Genomic DNA, 20,276 nt, shown 5'->3' with positions numbered 1-20,276 from the left:
AAAAGGATAGTCCACTACTTCTGAACGCTAAAAAGAATATGAAAAAGTAATTGCGGCTGATCAGTACTTCCTTCTCATGACTGTTACAGTATCACTCATGTCAATTGTATCTCTCCGTTGACAGAGAAAAATTAAAGAAAGAGGAGGAAAATGAAAGAGCCTGAGATAAATCCAGGTATCTTGAATTATGGGGAATTTAAAGATACGGCTGGCTACTATCTGTGTGTATGGTGGAGGTGGTGGTGAGTGTGGTGGACCACTGTCCTCCTCTTCTTCTGATTCACCTCAAAAAGATACGGCTGTCAATCCATAACCCTTATATGCTGCTCTTCTTTGCCATTCACTCGGTGCTTAAAAGAGAGAGAGAGAGAAAGAGAGAGATCATCTCTCTATTGGAGCTCTGCAGATGAATGCAGACCCATAGGCCAAACTAGATCCAACAAAATTAGTCAGTACCCGGCAGATATCTGAGCTTGTTTTTGCCTCAGCTCTCTGCCTCCTTTACCATGACAGAGAAAGATCTTCTTTCTTACTTGGTGTACACAATAGAAAATTTTGAGTCACGTGATTTACTTGAAAGATTCAAGAACCAACTGGGTTCTCCTTTTCTTCTTCCCACAACTCTTGGAAATCCCAACTGGGCTAGACTGTTAAGAGGACAGCAAGCTACGGCATGATTATCAAAACCTTCCTAATCTTGATTTTATCTCTCTTCTATATATTTACAATTAATTGGGTAAAATGGTGAGGAAAAAAGAAACTCGTTTGAGATGGTTTCGATCAAATGACAGGGTTGTAACAGTTATTACATAACGCATAACAACAATTACGCCATGGATTTCAGGGATTTAAAGGACTTAAGAGGATTTGGGGCTGTCCGATACTGATTACTGGAACGCAATGCCCACCCAGCATGAAACATTAAAGAATGAAAAAAAGGGGAGAAAAAAGAAGAAATGCAAATATGAAATCGCTTCACAAATCAAGGAAAATTTTGAGAAGAAACACGAAAATCTATGTAGGATAAAGGATGTGTTTTAGTTTTGCCTGTTTATACAATAGATTTCTACAGATCATTGGCTTCATAATTTGCCTCCTCTACAAGTATTACGAGGAAATTTTTCTCCTTGATGCTAACATCTTTGCTTGCAGCTCTTAAAGATGGATGGATGTGCTTTTCTAGAATTCATCAAGAAAGATCGTAAGGTTAAAGAGAAAAAAAAAATCCATGAGGAAGAATTAAGTCCTAGACACTATTTTTTCCTAGAGAGATAACATTTAGGGGAGGTACTTCTTAATATGTCTTAATTAGCTATTCTTACAGTCATGTTCAAATGCCAATGAGACGAGAATGAAGCATCACCATAGCCCATTTCTAATCTGACTTTGAAGAAACTAATTTATTTTCATGTTTTTCTTGACTGTAATTGATTCAACTTCAGAGGGAAGAGAATCATCCGTTACAGTGTTACTTCTTGTAAGATCGAAGGTATTCGTAGAGAAAGGAAAATTTAATAGGTTGCGTGCATCATTTTATCCTTAGACCTGTGAGATGAATATTTCTTCTTCTTTTTTTCTGTTTTTATTGTATCTATTACCCAAGTTTTGGGATATAAAATCATCCTAAAGGGTAGTTCAGAAGGAGGGTTGTTTCTCTCTTAGGGTAGTTCTAGAGAAGAAAAGGCTGTTTGTCATAGATAGTTTCCTTAATTAAGATGTTTAGTTGCTCTCTAATACTAGTGTTTATCTCTCTTCATCTCTCCTCCCTAAACTCTAAACTCCTCAGCTCTCCTTCTTTCTTCTTTGCCTTGAGCACAGATTAAACACAGAATTTCTGTTTTTTTCCTCTGGAGATTTGTAAGGATTGTAATATTTTCCAGGAGAGCAACCAAAGGTTCCTTGCAGTAGAAAGATGAAGGATTAAAAACCACTCCACGCTTTCTACTGACCATGCTAGCCATCCCACCAAAGATTAGGATCTCCCATGCATTGAGACTGAATGATAAGATATAAGTAGCTATCAAATAGAAGCCACAGCTTGCAGACTAAGTTGGTGAGAGATTGGGCTATTTTCAATAGTTTTATCTTCTCTACTATATTTACTAATCTATGGTAGCTTAAAAAAAATATTGCTAAACCTTATAAACCAACAAAATTCCCATGATTTATCCAAATATTTAATTACAACAAGAACGTCCTTTGCAACACTACAAATCACCAAGAGAATTATTATCAGTTGTTTTCGTAACAAATTAATTTATGTAATTTTGAAATTAATGTATCAATTAAATTGACAAAATCAATTACAAATAAATCATGTATCTTGATTTCCAAAAACCAAGAGAAAATATCTTGATTACCTTAACTATACAAATCAAGTGATTATGCCCTTTTTAGCCTAAGTAGACATGCCATTGATGTAATAATCATCCTAATCCAATCTCACCCTCTCTTTTTTTGTCTTTGGATTAGGCTCCTAGGGCTAAATCATGTATAATTTATTTGTGCCTTTTATTTTTTTAGCATAAATTTATTTTTTCATAATATTAGAGTCGAAGGTTTAACTTTTTGGTTTATTTTTTTATTTTTTTCTATCATTTTCTTCTCAATTTTTAACTTCATCTACTTCTATTAATTCATTTAAATTGATTTATTTATTAGATAGATATGTTTATTTTAAATATTTCATGTTATTTTATGAAAAAAATCATTAAGAAATGGTCATGAATTTCTTTCATCAATAGGAGATTTTTTTGAAACCTTTCATTTTTTAAAATATATCATGCATTGATCTTTAGAATCAAAACTTCAATTTAAAAAAAAAACAAAGATCTGAAAATCCACTCCACATCTATCGGGTCCGGTTCCAACGGGTTACTCTATGCCACTTCCATCATAGTTTCACCTCATCTTTTTTATTTACATGAACATGTATTTGTTACATTTGCTTGAATGAAGAATATTTTCTCAGGATGGAGACATGAAGTGCTAGTATGATGGACCCCTATGTTGTCACCACCATATCATCAAACACTCTTCCATATCACACATGTCATTTTAGCATGACATCAAGCTCCACTTCGAAAGATTGAGGCTTCTGCATAATGAATCTAGGTTGATTTTTTTTTCTCAACCCCAATTCAACTTAAAAGGGGGAAGTTAAAGAGAGAATTAATTTATGTAATTTTAAAATTTTATCTATCCATTAAATTGGAAAAATCAATGACAACGAACAAAGATTGATTTATCTTGATTGTTAAAAAATAAAAAGAAATTATCTTAATTATACAAATCAAATGATTAATTGCATAAATAAAATTTCTTCATCTCATTCCTTTCATGGATTAGACTCCTGGTCGAACCACGTAAAATTTTTCTATACCATTTAGTTTTCCGGCATTCGATTTAGCATGGGTTTATTTTTTTTAACAATCGTTATCAATCATTATGTAAAAATTGTATTGTTTGCATCAGTTTTAGGGTTTTTTTTTTTTTTTTTTTTGAATTGCTCGTATTTATACATTGAGTTTGGAAAGCAATGTTAAGATCTAAAGCATTATAAATTAATTAGGATTAATACTTAAGAATTGTACTAAATTAGAGTATCTTAGTGCACTAAAGAGTTTTATTTACAATATGATTTAGGGTTTATCTAAACCAGTCAACATTTTAAACCTGCAATTTTTACAATGGGGACAGTCTTCTTCTTCTTCTTCTTCGTCTTTTCTCCAAAAAAATTTGAAGCTTCAACTTCCACTTCCACGCTTCGAGAGGAGATGAAGACAAAGATTAAAAATAAAATAAAAAAATCATCGTCCCCTAAGGAGGACCCATTTACAGTCTCCAAGGCCAGGTCTGATCTTTAGAATTCTTCCATTTTGTATTATAGAGGGTGAAGGAAGAAAACGGAAGAGGCCAAGGAAGACAAAGCCATGGGTTAAATCACAGGACATACCTCATCTGTGTCGGCCAAATACCGTTTATAAAAGCGCGAACACGGATTAAAATATCGTTAACTCAAGATTAAATATTAAAGGTATTGGATTAGTGAATGCCAGCTCGCAGGAAACCCTAACCGGGGGAGTGCGCAGGCTGCCTAACCTGCGCACCCCCCACGTCTCGTTGGGGTAGGGGTTCTGTCTGGCGACCCCCTCCCCGACAACACGACCTTCGCCCGAAAATAACGGGGCTGGCTACCCCGGGCCCACCTCCCCACATGCCCCCATGTGTTCCCCTCCCCCCGCTAATCACCCCATTTTGATATTTTTTACTATTTTAAACTCCGGGTACTTGGTGGGGCCCACCGGGTGTTTCCGGTGGAAGGGACCGGGTCCATCGGATCCGGACGGTGTGCTGGCTTCGGTTTGCGGGGGACTTATTTGTTTATCTTATGAAAAGGAGGGACGAAAAGTTAAAAAGCCGAGAAATAAAAAAACAGGACAGGGGCTTTTAAGGTTTTTGTGAGCAAAGAGAGGTCTGCCTATCTGGAGCTGGTTTAGGGGTTAGCAGAAGGCGAGAAGAGGAAATATGAAAGGGCGGGATACGACTTTCCGTTTATTCTTCTCGGGATTGATTAAAAACTGCATTCTTCACTTATAAATACCTGTTTGCCTCTCCCTTCCCTGTAACCTACTTCTTCTCTCTAGGGTTTCACCTGGCTCCACCAGGACGAACACCATCTTCTTCCTCCTCCTCCTCCTCTGCCTCGCTTTCTCTCTCTACCCTTCTTCCTTCTGCTGCTAATTCTCTGGGGAGGTGTTTGACTGATGACTCTCTTTGTGCTCTTCCACAGCTTTCTTGAACTGCATAGGTGCTCCAGACGTGGTCCTTCGTATGGCCATGGTCGTGGTCGTTTTGCGGTTCAATAAAGCTGTGGGAAAATACAGAGGGAGCCTGACGGGTTACTCGATCGATCATTTAACGGTGCTGGAGCTTGTTTCGTTTTATCGTTTTAATGATCTTTTTTTTTTTTAAATTGTGTTTTGGATTTTATGATTATCTGCTGTTTGTTGCTGCATGTGAGATGTCTGTATCAGTGTTTGCTGGCTAGACCCACCCTCAGAATTTTCTCTGCGTTTGGGGATTCCGATAGCTTGGGAATCTACCCTTCTGCTCGTTTGTTTTCTGGGTTTGAATAAACTAACTGATTGACCGCCATTTCTTGATTAACATGGTGTCTTTTAACACATGCAACGCTTCGCTTCTCAAGTTTCTGAAAGTTGATTTGATCTTCTTCTCCGAAGGAATAATCGCAATATTGCCTCCGATCTGAAACGGATGATAATATTGTTTGCCGTTGGCTTTATGGTAAGCCATAATATGGAGCACGTTTAATACCATTATCTTGGGTCCCATTCGTATGAAGAAAAAATCTGCTTTCCGATCAAGTGAAAACGGCGTCACTCCATGTTGATTCTTAAGCGTGGTTTTCAGATCGAAAATTTGAAGTCGGAACAGTGGCAGGCACTGAGAAGATACATCTCCCTGTATGTGGGGTACAGAAGTTTCCAAACATTACAGTCCATAAAGATTCCGAGTAACTTCCTGTTACGGACTGAAGGAACGAAGCAAATGTCAATGATATGTAATGCTGTTATTTGCACTAGAATTGTACGTTACTTTTCTTCGAAAAAATCCTCTTGTGGATTGATTAAACAAAATGAAAATGGCCGGTTAGAACTGGCCGGCAGGCGTGCTTTCCATCCTCCGTTTAGTGATTGTCACAATCTAACGACACTAACAAAAGGACCACCGACTACGACATTGTTTAGTGATAGCTCAGATGCTTTGTCTTTTCGTTTGGATCCCACCATGTTGGTTTATTCAAGCTTTATGGAAAGCAATTAAGGGGAAGATTATGGGTTAGGTGAACACATTATAACAAAGCAATGAAAAATAATAAAAAAATACAGTAATGGCAATGAAAAACTGTTAAAACCTCAAGGTTCAAACAGAAGAGGAATCGTTTTGTGGAAAAGTGTCTGTGTAATTAGAATTTACTAAAAAAAAAAAAAAGGGTGTTCAAACACTATAAAGAAAGTTAGGGTTTCGGAGAGTAATGGTGGTTGGACAGCTAATGGAAGCGGGAGGAGATCAAGCCTGGGAAGCTTTTCTTTTCATCACGGTCAATCACAGTTTGCTAAAGGTGTTTATGTATTAATATGGACAAGACAAGAAGATTGTGTACAAGTCATAGTTGGCAATTACGACACATGGAGTAGACAGTAGACAGTACTGGAAGAATGCTGTTAGAGGGTGGTTGATGAGTCGATGACCCATAGCTGTTAACCAAGATGCACCATGTGACTCAATAATCTATTTGGAGGATGAAGCAATGCTCCAGTATATTTTAATTATGGCTCGCCAGATTCACTCCTTTGCTTCCAAGAGTTTTTTGGAACTACAAAACAAGCTGGGGATCTAGATCTAATCTGTCCAGTAAAGAATTCTTTTCTCCCTCATGGAGGTAGATGTACAGGAACATGAGACAGAAGTAGGTATGAAGTAAAAAGAATAAACTTGTTTGACAGATGAATAATTGTTGTCACAATCTTCAGGCTGATCCATTCTGTTGACTTTGCTTTACCCATGAAGTAAAGATTTCAAAGTGATTAAGGATGGCAATGGAATATCTCTAGTACTGGTTTTGTGGTAAAAGAAAGAGGTAGAAATTTCAATCATATTTGAAAGAGTGAAAGAAGTGGGAGTCTCACTCAACTATCATTCTCTCGATTGTATAAGCATGAAGTAAGGATTTGACAAGATGCTTCACCCGTTTGCAGAAGGCAGAAGATGCATTCAGTGAGAATAATCATAATAAAAGTTTCTGTAAGAACAAAAAACAAAACCATTACGTGCATTCTTAGTTCTTTAAAAACGGGAATAATCTCTTCTCTCTTGCTTTTGTACAACCTACTTCAGTGTTAAATTTCTGAAATTTTCGTGTTCTGTAATCAAGGATCGCTTCATTAAAAACCTTTGCAAACACAAGTAGTAGACTCCACTTCAAGGGGGTTTTAGATATTGTTGAACAATCTTTAGGAGGTTCCACCACCAAAACGACAATGCACAGCTGCATAATTGCTTAGGCAACTACAGTTTAACGTTATTATGAAAGGTCATTAGCATCAATAATGTTTGTTTGACTTAAGGTTTGAACTTCTCACGCCAAGGTTCTCCAGATCATGATTTCCACAACAAATGAAACTTGACGAACATGATTGATCTTCTAATAGGATATGGATTTCAAATTTGATATCAAATAAAGACACCCGAAAGTTGCTCTAATGAAATTAAAAAGAGACTTTTAGGAGATAAAAAAAAGATGCTAATCTAATCTTTGGAAACACAAACATGATATTTTCAAAAGTTTTGCCTAGTAGAGTAACATGAGTTCTTTTCAAATTAAGGATGTACTTGTTATACATTGAGAATCTAATACAGTAGGAAAAAAAATTGCACTGAGGCTGTGTTTGGAACATAGAAAATGGAGAGAAAAGAAAAGGAAGAGAAGAGAAAGAAAAAGAGAAAAGAAAAGAGGTTTATTTTCTCTTGTTTGGATGCCCATGGAAAATGAGAGAAAAAATGGAAGAAAAATATAGTTTCTCTTGTTTGGATACATGTGGAAAATGAAAAAAAAATAGTAATATTTCAAAATTTTAATGATTAAATTTTTCTCTCTAGTTTCTATTTCTTTTATTTTCTCCCCAAATTCCATCATTTTGTGTGAGAAAATTTATTAAATAAGAGAGAAAGTATTTTCTTTTCTCTCAAAGATTGTCTGTTGTCAAACAACACCAAATAATTTCTCTCTCATTTTCTTTTCTTTTATGTGGGTTCCAAACAAGCTCTAAGTTCCCTCCTCTATTTGGCTTGTTTGTTCGTATTGTATCTTCTCCTACACACAAGCTCAAGACAAGCCACATTGTCTACGACGACAATTCCATTCTAGCAATCTTCATAAAAAAGAAGATTTAATGATAAGGTGACTAGCATGCTTAAAACAGCAAGGGACTTGGTGTTCGTAATTTGTACAACATTCTTTTAGTACGAAATAACTTGGTGTTGATCATATTTGCAACACGTCTTTGGTGTTACTTTGAAGTTGGTGAAACATTGAGTGGCTTGATTATTACTATGTGCCTACAATATCGTAAGCTTTTTGCAACCTGGTGCTAACTTTTGTGCACATCACATGGTAATTGATATTGTCTAGCTTGGATTTTCTAATGCATTTACCATACACTGAGCCATGAACAATTTGGTCTTTAGTACATTCCCAACATATCATTCACAAAAGTTGGGTATTGTGCTTGAAGTGTTGGGGTAGAATTCACAAAATCATGTTAGTCAATTACAAAATTTGAAGATCTATAACCCTCTAAAATTGCCTCTACCATTCTGAAAATTTGAGTTTCTGTCGTAAGGGTTCGAATCTAGTGCCAAGGTTTTGAATCCATTCCTTTCAATGATCAGATTCTGCAGTTGAATCCACCCATGGGTTCGATACCATAGTTTGCAGCTTCCTACGGGATTCGAATCCACTTCTAATTCCAAAAGTTACTGCTTCTCGAGTTCACATCCTTGTTGTTGAATTTCCTTTAGTTGGGTTTGAATCCACCCATAGATTTGGCTCCCACGGTGTGCACTATTCGTACAAGGTTTGAGTTCTCTTTTAAATTCAAAAGTTTCTATAACTCGGGTTTGCATCCTTTTCATTTCTTTGCTTGCTTGTGGGTTCAATTCCTGACACTTGGGTTCGAATTTTCCCTTGGATTTTAATCCTTCCAAGTGGATTCGAATACTCCTACTCCTTTTTTACTGTATGCTTACTCCCTATTTGATATGTTGAGACGAACCACCACTAGTCTAATGATATGCTACCAAAAATTTCTTTTTGGCACTTATGAGCTACACAATATGCTTAACACACATCATTAGTACTTGAGTATTTGTTATTATCAAAATTATATCAATGGGGATCTTGAGACCAATAATATACCTATAAACATAAAAATTACACACAAATTAAATGAAGAAGCTTTAAGAAAACTTAAAAGGCCATTTAATTTAGGTCTCCCTTGGGGACCACCTATTGTACATAATTTTCATCCAATTCTTTTCCATTTTTTGTTTAAGACTAATATGTTTCACACACAAATTAGTCATAGGTAATTCAATGTTAGGGTATTTGTTGGGAAAATCCCTTTTTCTTGTAATGAAATGGAAAGTGACAACAGAATTCACTGCATCTAAATATCTAGTTTACCTCTTTTCTTAACAAAACGATAGAATATTGAATTCCACCTCTCAGAGTGGAATTTCACTTTCCATCAAGATGTGTGCTTCTTTTTCCTCTTTCCTTCTTCCTTTGCCTTCTTGTTTTTTTTCCTGAAATGCAAAGGGGGACAAGCAGGGCATCCTCTTCTCGCCATTAACATCCTATAGCTAGAACAAGAAGCTAACAACAACAGCAAGAGGCCCTTCATTCCCCTACCACCTTTCTTTCCCCAACATCCTTTACAACTTGAAAAGGATAATGGAGAAATAGAAGCGGGTCGGGGAAGGCCTACCCTTCCCATTCTCATTCTCTCTTTCAACCTATAGGAAGCTAATAGCATGAGGATGCCCTCCCCCATTACCTTTTCCTTCGTTGGCATCGTCTTCAACTTGAAAATGGTGCTGGAGAAAGAGAAGGAGGCGGGAGAGAGCGCCTCCCCTTCCCATTGTTGCTAATTCTATTCGGTGATGGGGAGGACAATGGGAGGGGGAGACCCTCTAGTGTCTTTCTTCTCTTCTCCTTTGACAAGTGACCAAGAGATAAATTCTACTCCAACAACAACAAAAGGTCATCTAATCACCTCTCAGGGTTTGGGATTAACGACAATTATAGAACTCCAACAACTTGCTATCTAACAAATTAATACTGATTAAGGGTATTATGATTAGTTAGCATCTCTATCTTGGCCTCCATACCCATCCACTTGGGATTAAGGCTTATCGTTAGTTTGATTTCTCTCTCTTAGCTGTGAATGTTAAACTATGATCAACATGGCTCCGTCTGTGCGTTTTTAACTTCTAACTGAAAGAGAATCGACCGAGAGAGAATTAGAAGAGGATAAAACTCTCAACTCCAATAAATCTTTGACAGGTTAATTCTCCATTTATGTCTTCGTCCTGGCATTTCTGCCCGCAGGGCAAGAATACCTTTTGTTTCCGTGGATTTTAAACAAGTCTTTCACGGACCTGATTGAAAATCGAAATTATCCGCCTGTTCGACTTTTAAAGATTATGGAATAAAGATTATGGATTCACTGGTCCCCTTTTTGGTTCTTATTGCCGTGCATGTCATTGTCTTTATTGTTGAGGATATTCATTCGCTTTTAAAGCTAATCCTCTGAGGAGAGCCTACGTCCATACCCACTGCCACCTCTCTGCAAAGATGATGTCTCTGTGCTTTTATTTTTGGATTCATTGCTGCTGCCACCAAGGATCCAAAGTGCAAACTTCAAAGGTATAAATGGCAGAGGTGATCCTAAGTAGGTAGTCCATGAAGATGGTTGATTCATGAGCAAAGGAAATTGCAACTTCTGCTCGTTGTTGAGATTCCACTAACAAGGTGGAGCGTTGGCTCCTTTATGCTATGTTTGAAATACAAAAAATGGAGAGAAAAGAAAAGGAAGAGAAGAGAGAGTTGTTTAGTTATTTTGATTTTTCTTTTTCTTTTTTTCCCTTTCTCTTGCTTTCATCTCTCCTCAGTGTACTCTTCTAATGTAAATGACACACCAGATTTCATTGGAAGGAGGAAGTGTTACCCTCCTTATTTTTTATGGAATTCATATAAATTTCAAAAGTATGCCGATCACCATCAATGTTATCATGATTATTTGTTCCATCTATTATGAAGACTTCTTAATTTCTTACCGAGTTTCCTCGGAACGTCAGCGTTCTTCAAGTTTTTCCTCCTCACTGAGGCATTACTAGGCAACCCGTCAATTAATACGCCCAAACAACCTTAAACAACATTGTTTATTTCCCCACGAATCGATCCTTTCCATATCTCCCAAAGTAGATCAAACATCTACTTTTAATCTCATGTTTAGCTCACGGTTCTTCTTCACTACCGAACAGCTTGGTCTGTAAAAAGTGGCTGGCCTGCGTCGAGAATGGCTTGATCCTCTATCCGCATGAGAGAAGCTTTCTCGAATGTCTTCATTAAATCTCCTTTGTAAACGAAAGTTTGACGAAAGAGAAGCACCAATCCTGACCATCGTGTTTCAAAGTAAAATGGCAAAAGCTTTTGATTGGCATGTAGTTTCTTCTCTCAAACTGTCCATGGAAAAAGACTTGAAAAGCCTCACCCAATCGCTCAAAACCATGCTTTTGGTGGAGCTGCATTTGTCCCACCAACTTCTTGAGTACCTGAGCTGCCTGCACAGTTTGGTTCCCAGTCCCCACCCATGCGCTCCTTTTTCCAGAGAGTTGCCTGTGAATTCTAAGTTAGAGACAAGGAGAGAAATACAGTTTTCGATAGATTTTTTCCTCTCTTAGTATCAACCCCAAGTGCAGTCCAACTCATGCACAAAGCACAAGCAGGTCCCCCACTGAGATTGTGGACCCTCATAATATCAGATATCAACCTCTACAGCAGATGTCATTTTGTTATTAATGCACACCTCAAAGCTGATTCTATGGTGAGAAACTCCTGAAGGTTTGATGAAGAAACAAGAAAATGTTTGTTTCTTTCACAGATGATGTTACTTTCGTTAAGCGTGAAGTCAAAAAGTTTAAGATATCTTGTTTGATGAAATCTTGCAGATTGTCACATTGTTTGTGGAGGCTCAAAGGGGGGGAGAGAGGGAGAGAAGGGTAGATGTGGAATCAGTAAGAAGACAAACAAGTTCGATGAGCTTGTGTCTAAGCATTCTGTATTGGGGTCTTTTCGTTATCTTATGCTTAAGAGATTTTTGTTTCTTCCTTGGATCGGTATCCTCTTCATAAAAGAAAAAAGACAAAAAGAACAAAGAAGAGCATCTATCACCTAGGAAAGAAAAAAGGTGAGACTGCTCTGTAATGTCACAAGGATTGCACTGGGTCCCATTCTAAAGGAAGTTCAACTGAGAGTCCTCAAGTCCTGTTGTTGCAGCTTTCATCACTCGAATGGTCATCATCTTGCTGTAGATAAATCTAACTTGGGAATCAAGTGCAGATTATGTTGGGTTCATTTTCAACCTGGTCATTTGTATTTCCATATTAACATCTACTGGTGAGAAAGAATAGAACCCGTCTCACCAGCCAGGAGAAGAGGACTCAATAACTCGGTCAGATTGAAATTTAAGGTCAAAGTTGTAAACAGGAATGCTTCCACACCATAGGAAAATGTTAGAGGCAAGCAGTGAAGCCTTCGAATACTGCTTCAATTGTGTCAACAGGGCTCTAAAGCCTGCAATCGCTTGATACTTTTATAAATCGTGCTTTCAAATGATCTTATGTAATGAAACTCCAATGATTCTTTCAGAAGACTAAAACAACTTTGATCTCGGTTCTGATCACACGTCCAATGGTTGAATTAATTAGATGCAAGGATATAACTAGATCGCAGAGTACGTTTTCATACAATGAGTTGAAAAACTGTTACAACTAAAGGAGGCATGGATCAAACTTTTGGGAAAACAAGAACGAGATCCCCAATATGCTTGCTACCTACCTATCTAAACTTTCAACTAGAACTCCACTTTGACTATAGCATTCGAAGTTTCTGTCATGTCCTGCGGGTGCTGATACTGAAGCCAATCTTTTGCACACACAATAGCCTCCACAGTTTCTGGTTTCATTGAACTCCTGTAATCATCTAAAACTTTGTTACCAGTGCTGAACATAAACTCTGAAGTAACAGTTGCCATGGGAATGGCCAATATATCACGGGCCATCAGTGAGAGAGTTGGGTACTTGAGTTTGTTCAGTTTCCACCAATTTAAAATATCAAACTCTTGTATCCTGGGTATAAGGGACTCTTCCAAGTACTGATCAAGCTCTGATTTGGTCTGTTGGTTGCAGGCCATCTCTGATATATACACATCAAAATCTAGAAGCCCATCACTACTAGCAAGAAGTTGCCCTCCTTCCTTGGCTTCACCAGCTCCAGGGCTTTGTTCCTCATAGACTGGAGTTAATGGAAGAGGCTGAGTAACATATTCGAGGAACAAATCATGGATAATTTCATCCACAATCTTCACATATTCACTTGCATTTTCACCATAGATCTTTGAGTAGCTGAACTCAACAAGCTTCATCTTAAACCGTGGGTCCATCACCACTGCCATGGCTAGGACAAGGCTACAGTCACTCCAGTACTTGTTGAACTTCTCATGCATTTGCTTAGTGATGGAGGAAACTAAAGGGTCCTCGCTTGTTGCAGCATTGGTCAGCTCTAACTGGATCTTCCATGCCTCATGGAAGTACATATTTGCAGTTGGATACGTTATCCCTGTGAAAATATTTGCTGCATCATACAAAACTTTCAAGTATTTGCATAATGTTTCAACCTTCTTCCACTCTTCAGCAGATGGTGCTTCATTGTAGGTTGACTCACATGCCTCCAATTGTGAGAAGGCCTGTTTGAACTCTGATGCAGCCACCAGCATGAGATAAGTTGTATTCCACTGTGTCTGCACATCAAGAAATAATGACTTTGTGCTGATGATTTGAAGTTGTTGGACAATCTCCGTAAATCTCAGTTCATGTTCAGGTGATGATCTTACGTACTTCACACTTTCCCGGACTTTGTACACTATTTCATGAATGGCCTCTAGACTATTCTGAGCAATGAGATTCAAAATGTGAGCATAACATCGGACAGTAAAGAGCCTACCATTGGGAGCAAGTGTGTTCTTGTCACTTAGGAGGTCCCTCAAAAACAAACTGATGTTATCATTAGAAGGGGAATGATCAAAAGTGATGGTGAATAACTTGCTCTCAATGTCCCAATCTGAAAGGCATTTGCCAATGGCCCCTGCATGGGCATTTCCAGTGTGAGGGAAAGATACCACTGTGAAGTTGAGGATACGCCTGTGCAACTTCCAGTCCCCACAAATAAATTGGCCAGTCAGGCACATGTAGCCTAATGTTTGGCTAGACATGTACAGGTCCAAAGTGAGGCAGATCCGCCCAGGGACGGTACTCAGGAATTGAAGAACATTCTGCTGCTCCTTTTGGTAAATGGCTAGACACTCAGTTTCCACAGTGTCAAAGTCTATCATTCTGAATCGGGGTTGCAGATTCTGAACAAATGTCACAAAGGCAGAGTGCTCAACAATGTGGAGAGGGTATTCATGCAGAATGATCATCTTAACCATATCTTGAAGGCTATGGTCCTGGTCAAACATGAAACTAGAGTAGCCACGGTAGCGTTTTCTGGGTTGATCAGTACTAGGGGTCCCACCATTGCTTGCCGATGGATCATAAGGAGAAAGTTGCTTCTTGTCCAGCTTTTCTCGGCTTTTGGGACAGCTTCCAAGGGCAATGTGGCGCTTAAGGTGACTAGTCCCAGCTAGCTTAGAACCAGTACTGTAAGCAAATGTTTGCTTGCATCTCTTACAGCAGGCCCTGGAACACCCACCAGCCACAGCTTCGATGGTAAAATGTTCCCATACCATGGATTTCTTTCTTCTGCGTTTGGCAGGAACCTGATTTTCTGTACTTACCAGTTCATTGTCACTGGTAGGAGTGGCAGGAGCGGCAGGAGCGGCAGGAGCGGCAGGACTAGCCAGACTAGCCATGTTGAGTCAAGAGACAGGTAATTTCTGTGTGAATCAAGTATACTAAACTGGGTCAAAAGCACATAAGAGATAACCACGAAAGACATTAAGTGATGACCATGAAAGACTGAAGAAGTACAGAGAATAAATTATAGTCTATGAAAGTATTAGAACTCAAGGAAAATGATACGCTGGATGACATCCTTGAAAAGCACTCTGCATTCTTCATTACATACAATTACTAAGAATTAACAGACTTTTACAACATAGTTTTCCTGAAGCTAGCTATCTTCATGACAAAATCAACAGAGCAACCATTCAAACATGAATATATCGTTTTGGATGAGAGGAAGAGGAAGATTCGACATAATGATATTTTCAGGGCACAAACAGAAAAAAGATAAGGTCCAATTCAACTAATCTGTCTAGTACAAAAAGTGTCTAAAAACCTACAAGAAACTATCTGAATTTTGCTGCAAATGTCAACAAAAATCTTCTCCTATTGCTCATCATCAAGGGCTGAATAGACCGATGACAGCAGAAAAATGTAATGCTGGTGATGAGACCAATAAAAAGAACAAAGAAATGTAGCAGTAAATGCTCAAGACAGGTGTTTTGCAATTCACTTTAGAGAACTGTTGTTCTCAGAAGACAAATACACTATACATATGCAGTGATTTTCATTAGTATATAACTATACAAATACAGGTCACAGGATTGCAGGAAGAGAAAGCTGACATCCACAGATGCCCTCAGGGCTCTGTGTATCACCTCTCTTTGTTTTTTGGGAAAGGATCTCTCTCTTACATTGGACTCTCAGTATATAAAAAAATAGATGCATACAAAACGTGCTGGTTTTCTGAGTCCTTAAACTTTTCACCTGTTATTATATTTGAGCCATTATTTTTCACTCTTTCCTCAGCTGCCTTGCCCTTTTTGCTGACCAGCTTTATCCTAGCATTCTGATTTCACATAGAAAGGACTGATTTGCAAGACTCAACCCAAATTATTGATGCTCAGGAGCGACAACTCACATTTTGGGATGGAGATGGCAAAATGAAGGTGCCACATCTTTATAGATAAACATTAATATTAAAACATCCAGTATATAATCAGAAAATGTTGCCACCAAACATCTCAGCACCAGTGCTTACCCAAGCTGACATAGTATTGCACGCAAAATTCTTCTTCAGAGAAGGTAATTTTGTAATAGAATACAAGTATAAAATATCAACACTATTCAGTGGCATGTATTTCTAATGTTTATTCTCAAAAGAGATTTCTAGCTTCAAAACCTTAGGGCACAAGGTACATATCCCTGGACAGTTCACAAGATTGGTGAGACTATATCCTTTAAAAAAGAGCATTAAGAATGATTGATGTCCTCATAAGCACAATAGGAAAATAGTACACAGGAGCATAGCACTACTGCACTTTTCCCACTTGACCCACCGTTTAACTCAATCAGTTTAAGTTTTCTTCAATGAACAAATCAAAAGGCAAGTGTGGTGTGTATATGATCTCTTTGAATAACTTGAAACAAAAACGGATTAACTCCACATGATCATTTACTAAAAACAATACTATGTGATTGAGTCTAACAGACAAAGAGTACAAAGCTACTGGGTACAAATAGATTAAACCTTTGCAAGAATTCATGCTATGGAAGACACTAATAAACAAAACTAAATTTGTCAAATAATTGCACAAAAATAGTTCAGGATGCTGGTAACATAGAAAATGCCTCAGATATTTGCTCATCATGAAAATGATAATGTCAATAGTAGTGTACAAATTACAAGGTCGGGAAATGAAATAGCACGACCATGCTATGTCATTCACTAATAAATTAACCACAGAAAACACATTCATGATGTAATTTCATCTTCCCCACAGTTGCCCTGTTTCTCCAAACTAAGGCACCACAAAAAATCAGTAGTTTGCCTGAGACTCATACAGGGCATACAGCCTGACTTCAGATTAAGATACAAGTTTTGAATAAATATGACTTCACAGAAGAAAATGAAGTCTCAGGTTTAGTAGCCATAATGGTGAATTGAACTCAGAAACTGACTCTAATATTCAGTCAAAAAGTTAGATGTTTGCAACTTGTGTCTAAATGCAAATTTGTGGAATACATTTGCAAGATTTCACTATGTGAAATACAACTGTATCATTTACTTAAGCTGTTTTCTACTAAGTTATGTATCATTGGGACCTTAGGATGGTTGGAAATGCTTTTATTAAAGTTGTACTTCGATATTCCTTCTTTAATTCAGGCAAAAAGACAGCTTAAAACCAATCTCTCTGTTTACTCGAGGGATAAGATTTGACATATCTCGATGCATGCCAAAATAAATAAGCACAGTTTAAAGTATACCTTTCTATTTAATTTTTTATTTTTTATTTTTTTTGGGAAATAGTATGAGTTTCAAGCCTACATTGAAAAAAGAAATTAAAAGAAAGACAGAAAGATCAAAGCCACTGGTCAAGATCCATAGTCAATTTAGTATAACAGTTTGAATGTCAGGTGCAAGCTGCCAATCAATTGTCAAGCACTAAAACAGCTTTTCAACTCTCTTTGTCCATTCAAGTATGTGAGAAGTTCTTATCGTGTAATGAGACTCTTAATTCCTCGCTCCTAAATACTAAACTTTATTTATTGAAAATTTGGTGAGTACTACAGAATTGAGCCCTTTATTTCCAGTAAAGCTCTTTAACCAACAGAACTAACTTCGATCTATAAGGGGGAAGAACTCATCTCCAAACCCAACCAATCAAAAGGTAAAATGGCATGCAAAAACCCAACCAATCAAAAGCCAGATTATGTACTGCATCTGATAGGGTACATAATCAGATACCTAATGACTGGTGCACTCCCTAGTACAACCAAAACGCTAATTACAGTGCAGTAGAAAGAAAATACTGTCTGCAGCAAAACTTGCTAGTTTTAAACAAAAAGATTCAGAAAAATAGGGAATAATCTGGCTTGGTATAATTATAAGTTTTTTCATGGAAATTGACTCTAAAAGTGGTCTCTCAGTTGAGAAAAAAGTGAAATCCTCCAAGAAACATAGCTTTGTGTTATTGGAAATATTCCAACTAAGAAAAATCCTGCGATTATTAGTTAGGAAATGGTCTCCTAATTTTGGTTAGTCATTTTGGGATAGACCGTAACCAAACGTTAGCACGATATTAAAGCAGGAATTCTCACTCTCGGGATTGAGCTACAAACGAATTCCGATGGATCAAGCAAAACCCATCCCATTCCACACTGGCAATTATGAGCTGACTCACAACTACCAAACTTCAATTTTTACGAACAAAAAACATTGCATATGCCAGGCATCGACCTCATCATAATACAACAATTAAATTTCGAATACTCCAATACTGTTTAAGGAGCTTCACAAACTTAGAGAAGTGATCTCTACCACCAAAAGTCAAAACCCTAACACTCCAACCAGAAAAAAAACAGATTCCAAGGACTAGAACACGAAAGCGAAATAACGAAGTTTCAGAAAAAAAATAAAAAAAATTGAGTAGGTGAATCAAATTTCCAGGTCCGGGAAAATATAGATTTAGGGTTTTGGGAGACATCTTACCTGGGCTTGAGCTTGAAGAAGACAGGAGACGACGAGGCTTTTTTGGGGGCCTGGAAAAAAGGGATTCTCAGCAATCGATAAAGAGAAAAAACACAGGGCCGATACAGATTTGCGTCAATGAGCTGGGTTGGGCTTTCCTGAGTCGAACACCAAATTTAGCTCTCAGTTTCAGCCTTTTAGGGGACCACAATGGTCCATTAAAAATATTTATAGGCTTTTTCTTGATTTACCCTATACTGAGCTGACCTCCCCTCGCCAGAGCATCGAGATTCGAGACAGCCACTCACCAATGCCACTTTTCACACACGTCCACGCAGTAACTCGTGTTACTGGATGTTCTGCACGTGCGGTTATTCTGGCCCAATTAAAGTGGGCTAGTTCCGCTCGTGATGGGTCCCCGTGGAAAGGACCGCTTTTCGGTGGAGGCCCAGCTGACACCATTATCCATTACCAGAACCGTAGAGAGGAAAATGGGAGTGGGGTCTTAGCCTTTCGAGCATACGATGAAATGGTTAGTGTGGCCAGCACTAGGGAGAAGATGGCGGTGGTGATGAGAGAGGGACTCATAGGACTCGTAGGACAGGTGACGGTGGTGGAGATGCAGTGGAATGGCCCTGTGATGAGAGGATGGAAAGACGGAATGTTTGGAAAAGGAGGGGTGGATCGCGAGGTGGTGGAATTCGGGGATGAATTTCAGGTTCTGCACAAGGATCAGTAGTTCATAGCATGGGACACCAAGAAATCGATCCTTTCTCTTCGGCTTTGCTTGTTCACCAAGAAATCGATCCTTTCTCTGATAAATTAAATCGAGCTTATGGATACCTCCTTTCTGTCAATTAATTTAAATCTCAGCAGCTTCTGGTTCTGCACCGACACCGACAAACCCGTGGGAACGACGCCGAGTCTATGATGAAAATCAGAGTTTGCTCCTTCCCGTGTGGTAATCTGGGTCAATCACGATGACCCTCCCTGCTCCAGACTGATCGGGCCCGGCGGAGACCGAGCATGAAGTGGAAACTAAGTTCAGGTGGGCTACAAACGCGGCCTCTCGATTTTTGTTGTTGTTAGGGTAAAGTGGGACCCACAAATTAAACGGAACTCCGTTCGCACGCTCCGCCTTCGTATCATGTAGAGGCACCACTAAAATAAGTCTATAAACACGTGTGGATTTGGGGTGGGAATGGGTTTTCGATCTCCGCCGGCGGCCCCTGATTCTTCCTACATGTACCCTTCATTATTTTTAATTGAATAATTTAATTTAAATTAATTTTTAATTTTTTATGTAATTTGATTTATAAACTATTATATAAGGCAAGATGCAATTAAGATTAAAATCAACCTTAATTAAGGTTGAAAGGCAACGATGGGTTGAAAAATCAATTTTACCATAGGGACTATGGTTCGGACTAGGTTACAAATGGGGTTGAAGCTTGTCACCTATATTCCTAACTCCTAATTTAAATAAGAGATGAATGGGAAAAAATGTCACATTACCTTTTACCACCTATCCTAATTTAATTTTTTAGTACGTAAAATGTAAGCCTATAAAGGGGTAAAGTTCAAACTTAAAATAAAGCTTGTTAAATATAACAAATAAAACTCGATTTTTTAGCTAAGGAACTACCTCATTAGCATAGTTTTTTTTTTATGAAAATACCCTTTACGCTAATTGCTCTTAACAATTCTCTCTTTAGTTGGTTAATATTTGCTCTTATTTACCTCAAACCTCAAAGACAATCGATCTTTCAACCTTTTTGGGTCCCTCAACATCTAATATTGTTGTTTACTAATAAAATAAATTCTATTGATAAAGGTGTTTGTTTTGTCTATTAAATTAGTTATTATACATTAGTATGCTCCATTACAAAAGTTTGGACTTGTTGGGCTCGCCTTACCATCAAAGGTCTAACGGACT

General features: G+C 38.0%; 1 protein-coding gene across 1 annotated transcript; it reads right to left on the bottom strand.

The window, feature by feature from the left end:
* Nucleotides 1-12,517: 12,517 nt before the first annotated feature.
* Nucleotides 12,518-18,423, bottom strand: LOC137945860 (zinc finger BED domain-containing protein RICESLEEPER 1-like). The gene is made up of 2 exons (XM_068791924.1): nt 18,362-18,423; nt 12,518-14,801 (listed from the first exon to the last, which is right to left on the bottom strand). The coding sequence occupies exon 2, from the start codon at nt 14,775-14,777 to the stop codon at nt 12,723-12,725; it is 2,055 nt and encodes a 684-aa protein (XP_068648025.1). The 5' UTR covers nt 14,778-14,801; nt 18,362-18,423; the 3' UTR covers nt 12,518-12,722.
* Between the last annotated feature and the right edge of the window lie 1,853 nt (nt 18,424-20,276).

The sequence above is a fragment of the Aristolochia californica genome, unplaced genomic scaffold (genome assembly GCF_029961685.1).
Source record: "Aristolochia californica isolate CCGP_79_NKW_82.1479 unplaced genomic scaffold, dmAriCali1.0.hap1 SCAF_12, whole genome shotgun sequence".
Taxonomy (NCBI): Eukaryota; Viridiplantae; Streptophyta; class Magnoliopsida; order Piperales; family Aristolochiaceae; genus Aristolochia; species Aristolochia californica.
The sequence above is the reverse complement of the archived record's forward strand: the minus strand, read 5'-3'. Positions and strand labels throughout refer to the sequence as shown.